Here is an 18,194-nt window from a genome sequence, read left to right as displayed (position 1 = left end):
AACTGATTAATATTTTAGATGGTATCAAATCTTATGAAATATTATCTTAACGTTTTCCTTCATAGCCATTGCCTTGCTAAGCATTTCCAGCATCTTCTGCTTTATTTCAATTTTCCAATACTTGCAGCTTTACCTTTTATAATTCAAACTAAATCTTACTTTTCTGAGTATTACTGTGTGCTTAACAATGAAATACAGTGTTTTCAGAAAGATAATCCTCTGCCATGTTGGCTGCACAGAACTGCAGTGTGAAATATGGCTACTTGGCATCCAAGCCATAGCTCAATAGGTGTATCTCGAGATTAAGTACAGACAGAAGGAATGAATTTGAAAACATAGGCCCGGATCTTCGCTCTTGGGCCGGGTGTGCAGATTCGGGACATTTCTTGATTACACAAACCTAGCCAGGGAGAAGTGGCCTATAAGTTGACATTTGTTTTCAGTGCTAGTGGGCTTGGTTAGAAGACCGCTGTCTCTGGAACAAATGCAAAGGATGCCGGGTGTGGAGGCAAGCTGGCTGGAAGGCATGCCTTTGTTTACAAACACTGTGTGACAGATGGAAAAAAAGACCCTTTCCAGCCCTCACCCCTCTCATACCTCCACACACTTCATATGCCCCATCTATGCCAATGCATGCCATCTCATGCCCCCAACCATCCACCCACCCACTGACACCAATATCCTATATTCCTATCTATATCCCTGTACCCACTGCTCATGGAACCTCTTACTCCCTATGCCACTGAACCCACCCCAATGGCCTTGTAAAGCCTCTTTGCCAATTTATGCAAACTCATGCCCCCACTCTTAGCCCATTACCCCCACCATGCCAGCTCATATAGTATCCATAGGCATACCTGGGAGCTATGCTGACGCAAAATAATATGTGCCAATTGATGAAGTCATTATTAAAAAGGCACTGAGCCAAAATAAGCGATACATTGAATTTCAATCAACTAATAGCTAATGAAAAAAATATTAAATTGATCCATTCCCTTATGATCATAAACATTTCATTTAAGTACTTAATCTTTTATGAAAACAAACATCTCTATTGTATAATCATTCAGAGCAGTTAATTAAACTGCTCACTTATAAGTACTCCACTGTGATAATGTCAGATTGTAAAATCAGTTATGCAGCACAAATCCCATAATGATAACCTGCAGTCTTATGTCAACAGAGTGAAATACCCTGCACTGATGTTTTTTAAACTCCACACTTCTTTAAATGTAAAACCCAGCAGAATTAAATCCCTTGACAGCTTTGAAATTTCCAATGAACTTTGACGGTTCCAATGAGTTTTGAGAGTTCTTTTTCAGCTTGACAGTTCTTTGACAACTTTAACAGTTCTTGGACAGCTTTGAGCTTATGCACTTTTTAAACACAATCATGTCTAGCTTTGACAGTCCCAAAGGGCACCTTACCTCTCCCAAAGCTGTTCTGGGTCTATTTCAAAAGGAGCACCTTAATTGTCAAAATGGTTACTCTGGCTAACCAAATAAATTCACAAGGTTCAGACCTGCTCCGAGCAAGTCTAATCTGCACGTTGCGAATTTTAGTCACCTGCCTTACCAAAATCACATATAAGTGGATGTAACTTCTCATTTATATGAGCAGTCACCTCGGGGAACCATGGATATACAAATTCTTCCCTCCCCCTCCACTCCCACCCCCACTCCTGTGGAAAAGGCGAAGGCCAGTTTTGGGGGCAAGACTTTCAGATTCAGGCTTCTGCTGGCATTTTCGTGAGATGGACAGCTTCTCCATCTGCGTGAAGTTTCAATCCAGAGTGATATTCAAGTATGTGGGGAAAGTATAAAAATTCAAATTAATCCAGATTTAATGTTTCCCCTCGACCACTAAAAAAGAATGGAACTATCTGCTTTGTGACTCAGCAATACATTAATGAAGCATTTTAGTTGAAAATGTTGGAAGATTGTGACACCAAAGTGTAGAGTATGGTGGATAAGGCTTGATGGGATATGTAATGGATTTAAATTGCAAGTGTAACTGCAAAAATGGTAAACTTATAATGGAGGCATGAGATATGAAGAATGAATTTTCAAGTTAAATAAGACTTTCTAAAGAAGCTTAATTTTAAGTCTAATAGTGATCATAGTATGAATGGTATGCTCCTCTGTAAGTAACATTCAGCAAATGAATCCTAACAAATGGTACATTTTAAATTTTCAGTTGTCTCTTTCTGCTTTTTTAATGGATTATTCCCACTATTCTATTCATTCCTTTCATTCTTTCAACCTGTAATCATGTAACCTTTCAGAAGAGGAAGGGTTATTACGTGTCCCACCGATGTTAGATGCAATGGTATCCCAAAACCCAGAAGGATATCTTGGAATGCTGGTTCTTAATTGTTTATTTTGCCATTTGGTGTATGTGAGAAAAGATAGACAAACCAATACAGAACTAACGCTGCCACTGATATATCGTTTATCCCTTTTTACCTCATCCTGTCCAAACAGCTCATCCCAGATGTCATGCTTTTAGCATGTAAGTGTAATATGCATTCTTAAGTTTCTACTTTGAACTCCCACCTTCTTTAGTTTTAACACCTATCATTCTATACTCTTATTGTTCCCTACTTCACTTAAGTAAATATCTGTTTACCCTGCTGCTAAGCAGTGTAGGTTGACATTGTTAAACACAGGTGATACACATTAGCTCAACTAGAAATGAACACGATTTAATTAAACATTGGCTTACCTATAAATAGGCACAGTTTAAATGTTTATACTAAAACAACAATATAAATAGGCACAGCTGTAACAGTGGGATGTGGAGAATCTGTTACTCTGTTGAGCTGTCTTCAGACTAAACTTGTTTGACGTAAAAGAATAGCCTTACGCTCACACTTCCACCACATACTATTACTGCAATTCACAAACATGACTGATAACTCCAGACCATATACCTAGGCATTACAGTTTTGCTCTCTGCAGAATTGCAGTCCTTTTAGAAAACTGTCTAAAATCATTCCCGGCTTCCAATGGGTTCATTTTTCTCATTATTTTGCTAAATTTTAATATGCAGCGATCGCTGAATGTCTTTTCTTTGTTTCCTGAGAATTCCCAAACTGACTTTCGGCTATCAGATTCACTCCAATGATTCATTCCTCCCTCCCTGTGAGGGCAAATTCTCCAGTGTCCTTAATTGCTGTGGGTTCCTTCTCTTTGACCAGTAGACAAGCTTTCCCCATGCATTCTGCATGGTAGCTAACAGAAAAAAAAATGCCTTTTCCTCTTCAGACTGCTGCTCAGTCTCACTCTTTCTTATTTCTGCCTTTGTTTTCAACTATCAAACCTCGGACATGCATTTATGTTTGCCCTCGGTTCCCATCATAACCAAGCCACACAGGCTTGTTATTAGGCAGAACTCAGCAGATCACATGACTCTTTATTGCTCCATTTGATCTTTAATCAAAGAGACAGTTTAAAACATCACCATCTCATAAAACATCCATTTGTAACCATCTCACCAAAATACTTTGTTAGAAGGTTAGAAGCATTATGACAGAGAATTATTGCTACAAAAATGTATTTCTACAACACAATCAAATTCAATAATGTAAACACCTTAACAATGACCTTGCTCCATACAGAACAAGCAATATTCTCTCCCATGTTGTTACGTTTCATTATTAAACAGTCTGTCTTGGCAGTGTAATGAGGCTTAACCCGTCATGCCAAATCTCATGTGACAATTAGGATTTAAAGTTCAGTTCATGAGTTCTAGGAATTCCAACTTCCTTCTAAATGAGCGTTCACTTTACTAGAGGTGGCTTCACTTTCTGATATTCATGATAGCAAATCCCTTTTCTCATTTTGAGTAGGCTTTGCAGCTTTTCCATATCCTGTATTAGAAAATTGGATATTTCATTTTGTCTGGTTAATTTTATCAAGAACAATATTGTTGATTTCTGATAATCCCTCAGGCCTTCTGGTGCTGACAGGTATGAATCATAAACCTGGAAGAAACTCTCTGCCATAATGCTACTAACCCTCTGCTTTCAATAATTAATTTTGTTCTTCTTTAAAAATCAGACACTACACGGTCATCAGGACCTTCTAGTGCAGCCTTTTATAGAATCATAGAATCACGATAGTGCAGAAGGAGGCCCATCGAGTTGGCACCCTCCAAAGGAGCACCTATGACCCCCACCCTATCCCTGTAACCCAGTAACCCCACCTAATCTTTAGGACACTAAGAGGCAATTTCACATGGCCAATCCACCTAGCCTGCACATCTTTGGACTGTGGGAGAAAATCTGAGTACCCAGAGGAAACCCACACAGACACGGGGAGAACGTGAAAACACAGACATTCACCCAAGGTCAAAATCAAACCGGGTCCCTGTGCCGTGAGGCAGCAGTGCTAACCACTGTGCCACCGTGCCGCCCACCTAGTTCAGGTTTGAATTCCTGATGGCCATTCATTTTCATGGGTGTATTTTCTTTAATATCCAAGTTTTTAAAGGACATCTGAACCAACCATTCAGCCGAATTGTCTTCCTCCTTTTTAAATGCAGGATTACTTTTATGTTTTTAAGTTTTTTTCCCATTGATTTAAGGAGACGCAAGTTGCTTTAAGAACCTCCTTAAGGTCACATTGATGATCAGTCAGAAAAGTCTGATATCCATTTTTAATCAGCTCATGAATTCTTTTAAATTAATTTTTGTTTTTTTGGTTTACTCACTCACCACATGCTTTCTTCAATTCTTGTCTTGCAAAAGCAATTGCTTAACCATTTTGAAGTTTTAATTTGCAGTCAAACATATGAATCCTTCGTCGTAATTCTATGATACCAAGTTTAGTTGCAGTGGTGCAATTAGTTTTAAAGCATTGCTTTCCTATGTTCCTTATCAGCTTTGAGCGCTGCATTAGGGTGAGAATTAACTCTAATGCTGCTGCATGTTTTGAGACCTCTTGTTTTGGGAATGCCTGCATGTTTAATCAGACAGCTGTAATTCATTTCCAGATGCTATTAATATTAAGTATTTGTTGTCCATATGAGTTCCAACGTCTCTTTAGCATTAGCAGTCTGACCTTTTGACTCTGAGGACACGACTTTAGTTGAAACATTGATTTTCACTGCAGGGTTACAGATGGTCCTCGATTTCCATCTGTCAGGTGATTTCTCTTCTACATTTTCAGTTTCAACAGTTTCACTGGGCTTGTCTAACATCGCTGGAGCCGATGCCACTTTATCTCCAGCAAAGTCATTTCCCAATATAAAATCAAAACTATTAACGAACAACTTTGACACAATTCCCACAACTACAATACTGGAAATGAAATAACATTTTAAATTAACTTCATACAACAGGCCAGCTAAACAACCTCAGTGAATTCCCTTAATTAATACATTTTTAAATAGTGTACCATCTAGAGGGAGATTCCCTTCACCTATCACTATGAGTTGGACAAATATTAATTTGTTTGCCTGCTTTACTAGACAAAAATATGGAGACTTCACCCTTGAATGCCCAGTTCCTGTAATTCTTTATGCTCGGGTCTTTTCCAAGAGTAAATACTTTTAAAGCTACTAGTGTGTCACAAGCGCCACCTAGTGTTACTACATTTTTCAAAGTCCCTGTACACTCCCACAAAGGCTACGGCTTTACTTTTTAATTTCCAACATTCTGCCTCGACATGACCCCTCAAATGACAAAATTTACATGTTGTTTCCCTTGAATCGTACTTATTCTCCATACCGTCTTCTTTACCCCGCTGGGGAGTATCTGTCTTTTCATTTCTGCTATTTTCTCACTGCAACCAGTGTTCTCTTCATTGTCAGACCTCCGACCTCTCCAGTTTCTTTGTCAGGTCGCAAGCAATGGTCTGCTGCTGCTCACATGTTTGTGAGACCAGTCAGAGTCATCAACCATTAGTTCAGCTGCTCAGGGTGATTTGGTGAAGTTGAGTGAGTGGACAAATACATGGCAGGTGCCGTATAACGTGGATAAATGTGACGTTCTCCCTTTCGGAAGGAACAATCAAACAGGAGAGTGTTAATGACATGGTGATGGATTGGGAAATGTCGATGTACAAAGGGATCTGGGTGTTCTTGTACACCAGTCACTGAAAGCAATTATGCAGGAAGGCAAATGGTATGTTGGCCTTCGTTGCAAGAGGACTTGAGTGCAGGAGCCAATGATGTCTTACTACAGCCGAAAAGGCCTTGGTGAGACAATGCCTGGAGTATTGAGTGCAGTTTTGACCTCCTTACCTGAGAGAGGATATATTTGCCATGGACGGAGTGCAGCAGGTTTTGCAGACTAATTCTTGCGATGGCAGGATTGCCATATGACGAGAGAGTGGGTCAACTAGGCTTATATTTACTGGTGTTTAGAAAAAAGAGACGTGACCTCATTGAAATTCTGACAGGGCTGGACAGACTAGATGCAGGGAGGGCAGCACAAGTGGATAGCACTGTGGCTTCACAGCGCGTGTCCCAGGTTTGAATTCCCGCTGGGTCACTGTCTGTGCGGAGCCTGCACGTTCTCCCCGTGTCTGCGTGGGGTTTCCTCCGGGTGCTCCGGTTTCCTCCCACAGTCCAAAGACGTGCAGATTAGGTGGATTGGCCATGATAAATTGCCCTTAGTGACCAAAAAGGTTAGAAGGGGTTATTGGGTTACGGGGATAGGGTGGAAGTGAGGGCTTAACTGGGTCGGTGCAGACTCGATGGGCTGAATGGCCACCTTCTGCACTGTGTGTTCCGTGTTCTGCTTGTTGTTTCCTCTGGCTGAGGGTGTGTGGGCGGGGGAGGGGACAGTGGAGTTTAGAACTAGGGGTCGCAGTCTCAGGATACGGGGTTGGCCAATTAGGACTGAGTTTAGGGAAAACCTCTTCACCCAAAGGGTGGTGAACCAATAGAATTCACGACCACAGAACACTGAGGAGGCCAAGTCACTCAGTGCATTTAAGAAGGAAATTGATAGATTTCTCAACACTTGAGGCATTAAGGGGAATGGGGAGCACACGGGAGTGTGGCAATAAGAAAGAAGGTCATCCATGATAATACTAAATGATGGAGCAGTCTCAAAGGGCCGAATGGCCTCCACCAGCTCCCATTGTCCATGTTTCTATGTAAGGAAAGCTTTTCTTTGTCCGGTTCAAATTTTGGGCTTCTCTCTCTTTGAAATTCTCACTCAGTTTTTCACAATTCTCATTTTGTGGCCGGACCCTCTGCCCATCCCTACAAGGCTAGTGGTGTAGAGGGAGCCGGCATAGGATGGAACAGAGTGTGGAATCTGCCAAGACCTGACCTGCCACATTCCAGACACCAGCCAGGACTTGGCAAGTGATCAGAGCAGGCTTGCTGGATGAGAATTAGAATGACTTGAAATGAAATAAAAATAGAAAATGTTGGAAATACTCAGCAGGCCTGGCAACATCTGTGGAAAGAGAATTAGGTTGAAATGTAATGTTCCGCTGATAAAGGGGCTAGGAGGTGGGGTCAGGGATGCTATTTTAAAGGGGTGGGAAGGCAAGGCATAGAGAGCCCGTTGCCTTCCCCACTCCCCCCAATTATGTTCAGGGCAGAGAAGGATAACACCAACGTTCCCACCGTAAGCTAGTTGAGGCCTTTAAGCAGCCAATTAAGGCCTGTGCCCTCCTGCTTGGGCACCTTGCCTGACTGGCCATGGCAATCCCACTAGGGTTCCAGGGCTCCAATGATGATGCTCCATCCAGGCTCCCTGCATTACCATCAATGGCCACTGCTCCTGGTAGCCCTGCTGGTACCGAAGACCAGTACTGGTCTCTGATTAGCCAGCAGCTCGTGGAGGTGGCCCCCTCGTCCTGAAGGCTCCGGGAACCCCAAAGGCAGACAGTTCACTGAATGATTAGGATTTAATCCCAGAATGGCCGCGGCAGTGTTGTGTTGAGAGGCACACAGCCACAGCCATTAATTCCAGCCCACAGAGTTAATGGGCTTAAATATGTCAGAGAGGATCCAGCCCCTACTTCTGGAATCGAAAGAGGGAACTGATGCAGCACCAGTGGATAGCCGGACCCTAGGGCAGCATTTTGTGGGCAGCAGTCAATTAACTCAGCTGCCACTACTGTCACCATCCAATTGCGGATGACAGCCAATCCTCCTCCAGCAGCCCCCTGAATGAGATAGCAAGCAGCTCACCAACCTCGGCAGTGCCACTGCCAACAGTGCCCACTGCTAAGTGCGGCTGCATCATTTGGCAGAGGGTGCCACAATGCCAAGTCACCCGTGAAGATTGATGAGGTATTTTGGAGAAAGACAGCGCCAGGCAGGCCTCGAAGATTGGGGATGGGGATGTAAGAGGGTTGGGTAACTGTTGCTATGGTGGTGCCCTGGGCATGGAGGAACCATTGCTGCTGGCGGGCCCCTTTGAGCCATGGAGCACTCATGAAGGAGGACCACCCATCCCACCACTCTCATCCCTGCAAGCTACCAGGATTGACCTGCCATTCTTCCCGTTTGGTGGCAACCCATGTTGGCGGGAGTAAAAAGCCAGTGGTGAGCCTTAATTGGGATCCTCTCCAAATGCTTATACCCCCTCCCCCCCCCCCCACCACCACCACCACACCGCCACCATCACCATTCTATTGCTGAAACTCCTACCTTCTAACCTGTCCACAAAAGATCAATAATCTTTATCAGAACTGCCATGTGTTTAAACACTTTGTCAAAAAAAAGGTGATGGGGCGGGTCCAACAATGTCACAATGGCGGAATGGTCTCTGAGTGAACCTGCCCCACAAGCAACCTCTGTTTTTTAAAAGATCGAGGTTGCTATTTTTAAAGCTTCCTTCCACCCCCACCCCCAGGCAATGCCCCCTGGCACTGTCTGGGCATGTGAATGAACAATTTAACTTGGGGCAGACTATAAGGCATAGTGTGCCAATATGCACATTTAAATGAATGCAAATGAGGATCTTGACTGCACAGTTTGAGTCGCACCACTCCACCTCAGGTAAGTAAGTAAAGTTGCCATTGCCCCATATGACCAGAGGCTACTTTCCCCTTTGAGGGGGACAGCTGACTGGGAGTGATTTAAAAAGAGACTCACCACACCTCAGGTGAGGAGTAAGGTAGAGCCTTCAGGATAACCTATGTCTCTCACACCTCCCACATTGATGACACAGTAAAGAGGCGCTGCTGCAGGCACGCCCCCCACATTCGTAAAAAGGATACAGCCCCCCCCCCCCCACCCCCCCCCCCCCTCCCCACAACATCAACCCTCAAGCCTCTCATATCTGTCTTCTCTAGTGATGAGGATGCAAAGGGCTGACTAAGTGTTGAGAGGCTGCCCACCTTGTATGTAAGGTGAAGAAAAAAATCAGTCCCCTGAACTCGGAGGGGTAGGAGAAGCTGAGATTTGTCATCCAGCGACTCTCAACCCCACGATAAGCCCATTCATTGGCAGGACACTTTCAGATATCAGTAAGGCATGAGTCAAACATTTCAGAGGAGCATCGCTCTGTCCCCCATGCATCATCGTTCTTCTGGCCAATGGCATTAGCGCCCTGAACATGAATGTGGGAACTATCATGAGGACCCCCCGCAGGTACCACATTAGTGATTTGATGCCAGCCTGCATGGTGGGAGAGCTCTTCACTCCCTAGTTATGGTCATCCGCAAACCCAGCTTCTATGAGGGTGTCCCTACCCCCTTTGCCCCATGCAGGTGCTGGCCATCGCCCAAGGTCATTCTCTCCCCCCCCCCTCCTCAATTTGTTGACTCCCGCTGCCCTCCTCAAACTCCTCATCCGAGGAGATGTGAATTTCTTCCATATCCTCCTGGTCCAATTGGTCTCCCTGCTGCAGTGCCAGGTTGTGCCGAGCAGACTCAATAATGTGGGACACCTTCTGGGAGCTGTATTGGTGGGCTCCCTCCAACCGATCCCGGCACCAGGACCATATCTTGAGCAGTTCAATCGCCTGTTCAACTGTGCGTGTATTGACGCATGAACCTTGTTGCAGCGAGTCTCAGAGGGTGTTTGTGGCCTCCGCACTTGTGTCATTAGCCACCTCTCTCAAAGGTGGCTGGGATCTTTGAGAGGTGCAAGATGCAACTGTCATGGATACTCCCTGGGAAATGGGCACACACCTGCAGGATGCTCATTGCGTCCTTAGGCTGAACATTGAGGGAGTGGTGTCTCTTGCAGTACACAAATGGCATCCCATGCTGCCATGGGGAGTGCAGAGACACACGGGTGCAGTTCGATGACACCTTTCACCTGGGGCATGCCTGCTATGCGGGCAAAACCCATAGCCCTGCCGTCCCAGCTCGCCTGGTCTCAGTCCAAGTTAATGTACATGTGGGCCTTTGATTAATATGTAATCATTGTAAGTCTTCCAGCCCCCTTTAGTCAGTACAATTTACCATCAAATAAAAGGTGTTGTTTAAATGAGCCAACTCAATATATTAAGAGATCCATTTTTGTATTGTTAATACAGGTTCTCCAGGAGGTGTTCAGCCTGGAGTTCAAGGAGGTAAGGACATTTATCCACCAAGTTGTCGATCGAGCTTTATCAGACCATTCCCTCCAAATTAGATGTATTGCTCCTCTTATTCTCCATCAATATTGCAATTGGAGACTGGCAATCATTTAAAAAAAAACACAAGCCCAAAACCATTGGTATCATGTTAACTACATTTTCTGTACTTGATTGAAAACCTTGTATAATTTCAGTGATAAATTTATTGTAGCTTTAGACTAACAGTACAAAAAAAATAGGATTGCAGAATTATGGTGGTTTGATGCAAGATTAACAGGGGTTTATTGAATGGGTAGTCACTGTACAAGGTTTCTCACTAAACTCGCTAATAGCCCGCAGGATTGTCACACAAGTCACGTGACTCAGATCTTAAAGAAACATTGCACACAAATACAATAGCCCACATACATAACATCCCTCCCCTTTTACTTCTACGGTCCAACACAACTAATAACTAATATAACATCCCTCCCCCTTTTACTTTGAAGGTCTGAGACAACTAATAATGAGTACATTAACAAAGTCATTTACATCTATATACAAGTGCAGACATCATTCATTACATTGTAATAACACAGTCAATAAGATAGACGATGAGGTGGGCATCTATTTCTCAATGGTTGCCTGCGTACTTCCAGGACTTTGTCATTCTTGACCATAGATGTATTTTCAACTTCTCTAGTAGATGTCTCTACCCTGGAAGGCGTTACAGTCACTTATTCCGAGGGAAGACTAATAGTAGCAGGTACTTCTGATGCAATCTCTGCTTCAGTAGATGAACGAGAAGTTATACAGTCAGATGGGGCAGAGGCCGTTACCTCGAGGTAGTTCTGGCACTGGTACAAAAAATCCGTGTTGGCAATGATTGATCTGCACGGTGTTTGTCCACATGAGTTTGTCTGTCATTTGGACCGTGTAGGATATTGGATCAGTCTGAGCCAATACTGTCACAGGTATCCACTTCTCATTAGTGGTGTATGTGCACGCTAACACTTGTTCTCCTTGTTGAAACAAGCGCTCCCTTGAGTTACTTTCTCGTCTCAACATCTGTGACTGCTGTTTTCACTCTACTATGTCAGATGTCTCCTCTGGCAAGAGTAAATCAAATGTAGTCCTCAGCTTTCTTTTCATCAATAGCAAAGCTGGTGAACCATGTATAGTTGCATGTATCGTATTTCAGTATGTTGCTGGAAACATGTTCACACAGCACTGAAATGAACCTTGATCTTCTGAAGCTCAGTGTGTGTTTCAAGGACTGGACAAACATTTCGGTGAAACCATTCATGGATGGGTGGTAAACTGCTGACTTAATTCATTGAACTTCACACATCTTTAATAGTCTTCAAACTCTTGGGCTGTAATGTGCGGCCCATTATCTCTCTCAACCTGCTCTGGTTTTCCAAATCTCTCAAAGATCTCATCGAGTTTCTCAATGGTTAGTTCTGCAGTGGTTGACGTTATTATGACCACCTCAGGCCACTTAGAGTGTACGTCTACAATGACCATGAAAATGGGCCCCTGGACTGGACCAGCAAAGTCAATGTGTAGACGTTGCCACGGGGCCGATGGTGGTGTGTTCCTTACCTGCGCACGACTGGGCACAGTCCTGCTTTCTCTTTTATTTGGCATCAATTCCTGGCCACCAAAAGTAACTTTGTGCTAGTTGCTTCATTCACACTATGCCTGGGTGTCCTTCATGCAACTGCTCCAAAACCTTTTGTCGTAAATTTGGTTGAATAATTACTCTCATCCCTCACAACAGGCATCCACCGTACTGTGTTGTTAATTTGAGTCTCCTGCAAATGTAGGGCTTTAATTCTGGATGTTTCCCTGCTAGCTTCCCTTTTAATAACATTTCCAGTACCTTCTCCATCACAGGATTGTTTCTGGTACCTCTTTGGACTTGAGCTGCAGTCACTGGAATATTCTCAATCTGTGAACAGTAAAAAATATTGTCATGACTGGGTGGTATTTGACCAGCTGTTAAAGGTAAGCGTGATACTGCATCCGCATTAGTATGATTTTCGGATTTACAGTAGTTGATTTTGTAAGAATGTGCCGATAGGATTAACGACCGGCGTTGGAGCCTACTTGTTGCCAATGAAGGGATACCTTTGTGTCGCCCATAAATAGCTGTTCAGGTCCTGTGGTCTGTCAGCAATGTGAAGTGAAGACCATACAGGTATTGGTGAAATTTCCGTATACCAAATATGACACTCAGTGCCTCCTTTTCCCACTGAACGTAGTTAGATCCTGCACTTATTAACATACGAGATGCAAAATCTCTTGGTCTTTCTTCCACTGAAAGACACCACCACTCCAACACCGTACAGTGAAGGATCACAGACAAGTTGTAGTGGTAACTTCGGGTTGAAAGGTACCAACACTTCTGACTTTTTCAGTGCTTCTTTTGCAGATTAATATGCTTTTCCACATTCTTTTGTCCATTGCCATGACTACTTTGCGCACAATAAAGTATTTAAGGGTTTCAATAGGGTTGCCAGATTCTGGACGAATTTCCCATTGTATGTGATTCAACTTACATAATTCCTAGGGTTAGTAACATTCATTGGTCGTGGAGCCTCCATGATGACTTCCATTTTTTAGGTGTTTTATACAGACTCTTACTGTCAATTACATGTTCAAGATATCATATAGATGCCTGAATGAAATTATATTTATCTTTCCTGACACGAAACCCATGCATTTGAAGTCATTTCAGTGTAGCTTCTAAATGTTCTTATTCATTTGTGCCGGTGATCAATATATCATCTTGGTAGTTCTGTACTTCCTGTAAGCCAATAAGGATCTGGTTCATTGAGCATTGAAATAAAGCTGGGTCTGATGTTATTCCAAAAGGCAATCTCTTGTAGCGGAATAGGCCTTTGTGAATGTGTTGAGATTCAGCTGTCACTTTCATTTACAGGTAGGCCTGCGATAGGTCAATCTTGCTGAACGTCTGTCCTCCTTCCATGCCTGTGAGCAAATCTTCAATCTATGGTAGCAAGAATTGATTTGTGCATAGAACCAGATTGATTATTGTCTTAAAATCTCTGCAGATACGTATTGTACCATCCTGTTTCATGACAGGTACAATAAGGGTTTCCCAGTCACTCATTGTGATGGGTTCTAAGACTCCTGTTTCCACCAATCTCCGTATTTTCACTTCAACTTTTGGACGTATTGCACAGGGTACAACTCTAGCCTTGAGACATTTCGGCTGGCTGTTTTCCTTAATCTTCAGGGACACTTGTACATCTTTCATGGACCTGTTGTACCGTAAAACCTCAGATACTTTCGATCAGTTTACTTACTCAAAAGTTTTACCCAGGTGCCCTTATTTGTGAGATGAACAAAGGACAAAACAGGTTCACGGTTTAATGCTAATTCTATTCACAATTCTCTTACTCAACAAAATATGACTCAGACTCACAGCTGAGCTTTGGGTTTTACCCGCACTTAGTGAAGGAGACTGGCAGGCTACGATCACTCAATGTGGGTGTCTTCTCTGGGTTCAAAACTCATGGTCCTTTCTTCTTACGATAGTTGTGCGTGGAGGACTCCCAGGTTATCGCTGAAGATCTGTTTGATGTTCCTTTCTTTATATTGGTAAGCAATGATTGAATGATAGGTAAACGCCCACCACTGGCCATTGTTCCATCCAGACCCCAACTTGTTAATGGGAAAGACAGGATACTCCTGTTTATCTATAGTTATTCCATCAAGACCCATTGTCCTCTGAAACTCCCTTGTATGACCAGCCATCAGCTCATTATGGAGTCTGATGGATTGGATTGGATTTGATTGGATTTGTTTATTGTCACGTGTACCGAGGTACAGTGAAAAGTATTTTTCTGCGAGCAGCTCAACAGATCATTAAGTACATGGGAAGAAAAGGGAAGAAAAGAAAATACATAATAGGGCAACACAAGGTATACAATGTAACTACATAAGCACCGGCATCGGATGAAGCATACAGGGTGTAGTGTTAATTAGGTCAGTCCAGAAGAGGGTCATTTAGGAGTCTGGTGACAGTGGGGAAGAAGCTGTTTTTGAGTCTGTTTGTGCGTGTTCTGAGACTTCTGTATCTCCTGTCCGATGGAAGAAGTTGGAAGAGTGAGTAAGCCAGATGGGAGGGGTCTTTGATTATGCAGCCCGCTTTCCCCAAGCAGCGGGAGGTGTAAATGGAGTCAATGGATGGGAGGCAGGTTTGTGTGATGGACTGGGTGGTGTGGTGTTCACGACTCTCTGAAGTTTCTTGTGGGTCTTGGGCCGAGCAGTTGCCATACCAGGCTGTGATGCAGCCAAATAGGATGCTTTCTATGGTGCATCTGTAAAAGTTGGTAAGGGTTAATGTGGACATGCCGAATTTCCTTAGTTTCCTGAGGAAGTATAGGCGCTGTTGTGCTTTCTTGGTGGTAGCGTCAACGTGGGTGCACCAGGACAGATTTTTGGAGATGTGCACCCCTAGGAATTTGAAACTGCTAACCATCTCCACCTCGGCCCCGTTGATGCTGACAGGGGTGTGTATGATACATTGCTTCCTGAAGTCAATTACCAGCTCTTTAGTTTTGCTGGCATTGAGGGAGAGATTGTTGTCGCTACACCACTCCACTAGGTTCTCTATCTCCCTCCTGTATTCTGACTCGTCGTTATTCGCGATCCGGCCCACTATGGTCGTATCGTCAGCAAACTTGTAGATGGAGTTGGCTTCTCCTGTCTGTTCTTTGTCATGCTGAAAATGTGGTCACCTGTGTCTGGAAGTTTGTTACATATTCATAACATGGTCTTGTTCTTTGGAGTGGGTAATCACAAAGTCTATATAGCGATAACAAGTTTATGCATTGACTGGAGTGCTTTTGCAAATGGCCAGTATTGATTCCAGCCAGGGCCTCATGAGACAGTTTCTGTTCCTGGCCTATGTGTATCTTCTCAGCCTGTTTTCAGTACCATAGACCCCAGAGTGTCTTCAAAAACACTGCTGGATTTTTCCTTTATGGTCTGTAAGTCTGACTTTGAATAAACTAAGCTGTAGACAGCACTCAAACTCAGTTTAATCCTTTCCAGCCAAGAGCAGCCAAAGAAATGCTGGAAAACCTCCTCGGACCACATGGAGTTGTAGCTCTGCGGTTTGTCCTATTAACTCAACCTTGACTGTGACGTAACCTTTCAGCGGCACTATTTCCTCAGTATAGGTCCTCAAGCTCACACATCTGCTGATTTTAAAGGCAGGTGGTTAGGTTTCTGGTCATAGATGGTCTCAGGAATTAGGATGACGGCAGTCACTGTATCAACTTCCATTTTAGTAGGTTGCCCATTGAACTTTGGCACTACCCAAAAATGGTGTGACTCATCCTGGACTGAGAGCACGTTCAACTTTAATTCTTCACCGAAATGGACCGTTTTAGTTTCACTGTGGTTGTTTCCTTCCACATTATGGATTTTCTTAGTTAAATTTGGTTTGTTTCTTCCTTTGAATGGATCTTGTGTCTTCCTTTGAGTGTTCTTCTCTGGAGAAGTTATTTTACTCCAACAAGCTCTTGCTGGGTGGCCAATTTGCCACAATTTTTACATTGGATGTCCTTGCTCCAGGAATCAGCCTGTGAGTGGCCCATTTTTGTATGTCGATGACACGGCTATTGCTGGGTAGACTTCTTCTCACCAGTTTATGGATTCTCCTGCTTGTTCCCAGCTGAGAAGCCTCCTTAGCCGCAAGCTCCATTGAAACAGCAATATCTCAAGCAGTCTTCAGACTTAGATTACATCCCATTAATAATCTTCTTTGAATAATCTCATTTTTGAAACCATGCACTGAACGATCTCCAATTGTGTCATCTAACAAATCGTCAAATTCACAAATCTCTGCAAGTTTCTTGAGGGTTGTGATGAACTGCGCAATATTTTCACATTCTAACTGATTCCTTTGGTGAAAACGAAATCTTTCCGCAATAATCAACGGCTTTTGGTGAATAATGATCTTCTAATATTTTCACCAGCTCTTGATATGTCTTATCTCCGGGATCTCTGGCTCCTAGCAAATCAAAGGTTTTGCTTCCAGTTGTACTTAAGAATACAGGAGCCTTAGTCTCTTCCAAAATGTTGTTGGCTTGAATATAATAATAAAACCTCTCTGAATATGACTTCCAGTTCTATGAGTTCTCATTAAAAGAGCCCATCACGCCAAACATTCCCGCCATTTTCACGGTATCGGAATGCTCTCCCACTTTGCCACATTCAGTGGTCTAGTTCATTCAAGATGGATTAACAATTTGTTATAGCTTTAACTTCCATCAGCTTTAACTAACAAAAGCTTTAACTTGGATGAAAGCTATGATAATCTTTTGTTCTCTGCCCCGTGTCTTACTGTACTGCACATGGCGCGCCCCACAGCCTGTCCCCTCGGATTGCCGGTTTAAAATCTGTACAGGCCTTTCCGTTGACTTTCTGCCCCAAATCCTTACTGGTTCTGATCCCAACGATTTCTCAACTTCTGTTAATCAATTGATCTGTTGAAGCTGCTGCGCTCCAACAATTTTATTTTAAATTAATTTTTTTTCTTTCTTTTGATCCCACCCCTCGGTGCCACTTTTCATTTTTAAACTGTTGAATCTTTGGGCTAACAGTGGTCTGTATACAGTCAGTCTGTATACAGTCAGTCTTGGCCCTTTTTATCATTACCTGTTGATTCTCTATCATTGCAAGTGGGGCTGCTGCACTTACAACTGCAAAATATGGAAGTAAATCTTCCGACTTCCGACATATTCACAGCTCTACTTAACTATCAAATTCTTACTGTATCTTTGTGGATAAAGACACCTTCATGTTTAAGAGAACGGTATTTTCCTGCTAAATATAATGTCCATAGCTTCTGCAGAGTGGCGATATCGGGGAGGGGTTGGGGGGGAAAGGGAGATCAGTCTGGGAGGGAAGGGGTTACTCCAGGAGGGAGGGTGGCCAGTTAGAGGAGATTCAGTCTGGGAGGGGTGAGGGTCAGAACGGGTCACACTGGGAGAGGGGGTCGGGTCGTCAGGGGTCAGGCAGGTGGGTGGTCAGTTCAGCTTGGGCTGGGGGAGGGGGTTGGCGGAGGAGGTCAGGTCGGGCTGGTGAGAGGGTCAGATCGGAGGTGGCGGGGTGGGGGGGGGAGTCGGGCCAGTGAGGGATCGGGACGGATGTGAGGTTGGTGTGTTGGGTCACCTGGGCGTGTCCCATTCGAGGCTGGGTCTGGACATTTAGTTATTCTGAAGTTAGAAGTTTTTTCTTCCTTCTAACTCGTTCAGAGTAACTATCAGGGTAAAACTGGCAGAACCATCCAAAGTTAGTGATTTAAATCGCTTCTGTCAGATGGTTCCCAGCACAGTGCAATTATCCAGAGAAAGTTAGCACTCTGGGTAATTGCTTGGTAAACCCTTAAGTTGGAACTTCCGAGAGATTCCCAGTGCATCATTGGGGTACGCCCTAAATGTGACACTGGGGAACCCAAAAGTTATGGGCCAATGACTGCACATGAGGAACATTTCCACCTTCAGGACCTATACTTTGCTCATTCCTGAAACATCGTATCAGCTGGGTGGTCCAGAACAAACAAAAACATGAGACAAACAACACCTTCATTATTCATTCCTCAGACTTGAACCTTTATCATATCTCTCTCTTCTTTTTAAAATTAGTGCAAAGTAATGTCCTTTTTTAAATTAAT

General features: G+C 43.6%; 1 protein-coding gene across 20 annotated transcripts in view; it reads left to right on the top strand.

Annotated features, from left to right (window-relative positions):
• Positions 1 to 18,194, top strand: part of LOC140386732 (uncharacterized) — a 387,270-nt gene that overhangs the window by 205,632 nt on the left and 163,444 nt on the right. For all 20 annotated transcript variants that reach the window (XM_072469351.1, XM_072469358.1, XM_072469363.1 and 17 more), the window contains one exon: positions 10,457 to 10,492. In XM_072469351.1, the coding sequence (XP_072325452.1) occupies positions 10,457 to 10,492 (36 nt within the window). The remainder of the gene's footprint in view (positions 1 to 10,456; positions 10,493 to 18,194) is intronic.

Source organism: Scyliorhinus torazame, chromosome 12, assembly GCF_047496885.1.
Source record: "Scyliorhinus torazame isolate Kashiwa2021f chromosome 12, sScyTor2.1, whole genome shotgun sequence".
Taxonomy (NCBI): Eukaryota; Metazoa; Chordata; class Chondrichthyes; order Carcharhiniformes; family Scyliorhinidae; genus Scyliorhinus; species Scyliorhinus torazame.
Note: the sequence above shows the minus strand (reverse complement) of the source record. Positions and strands in the feature narration are given on the sequence as shown.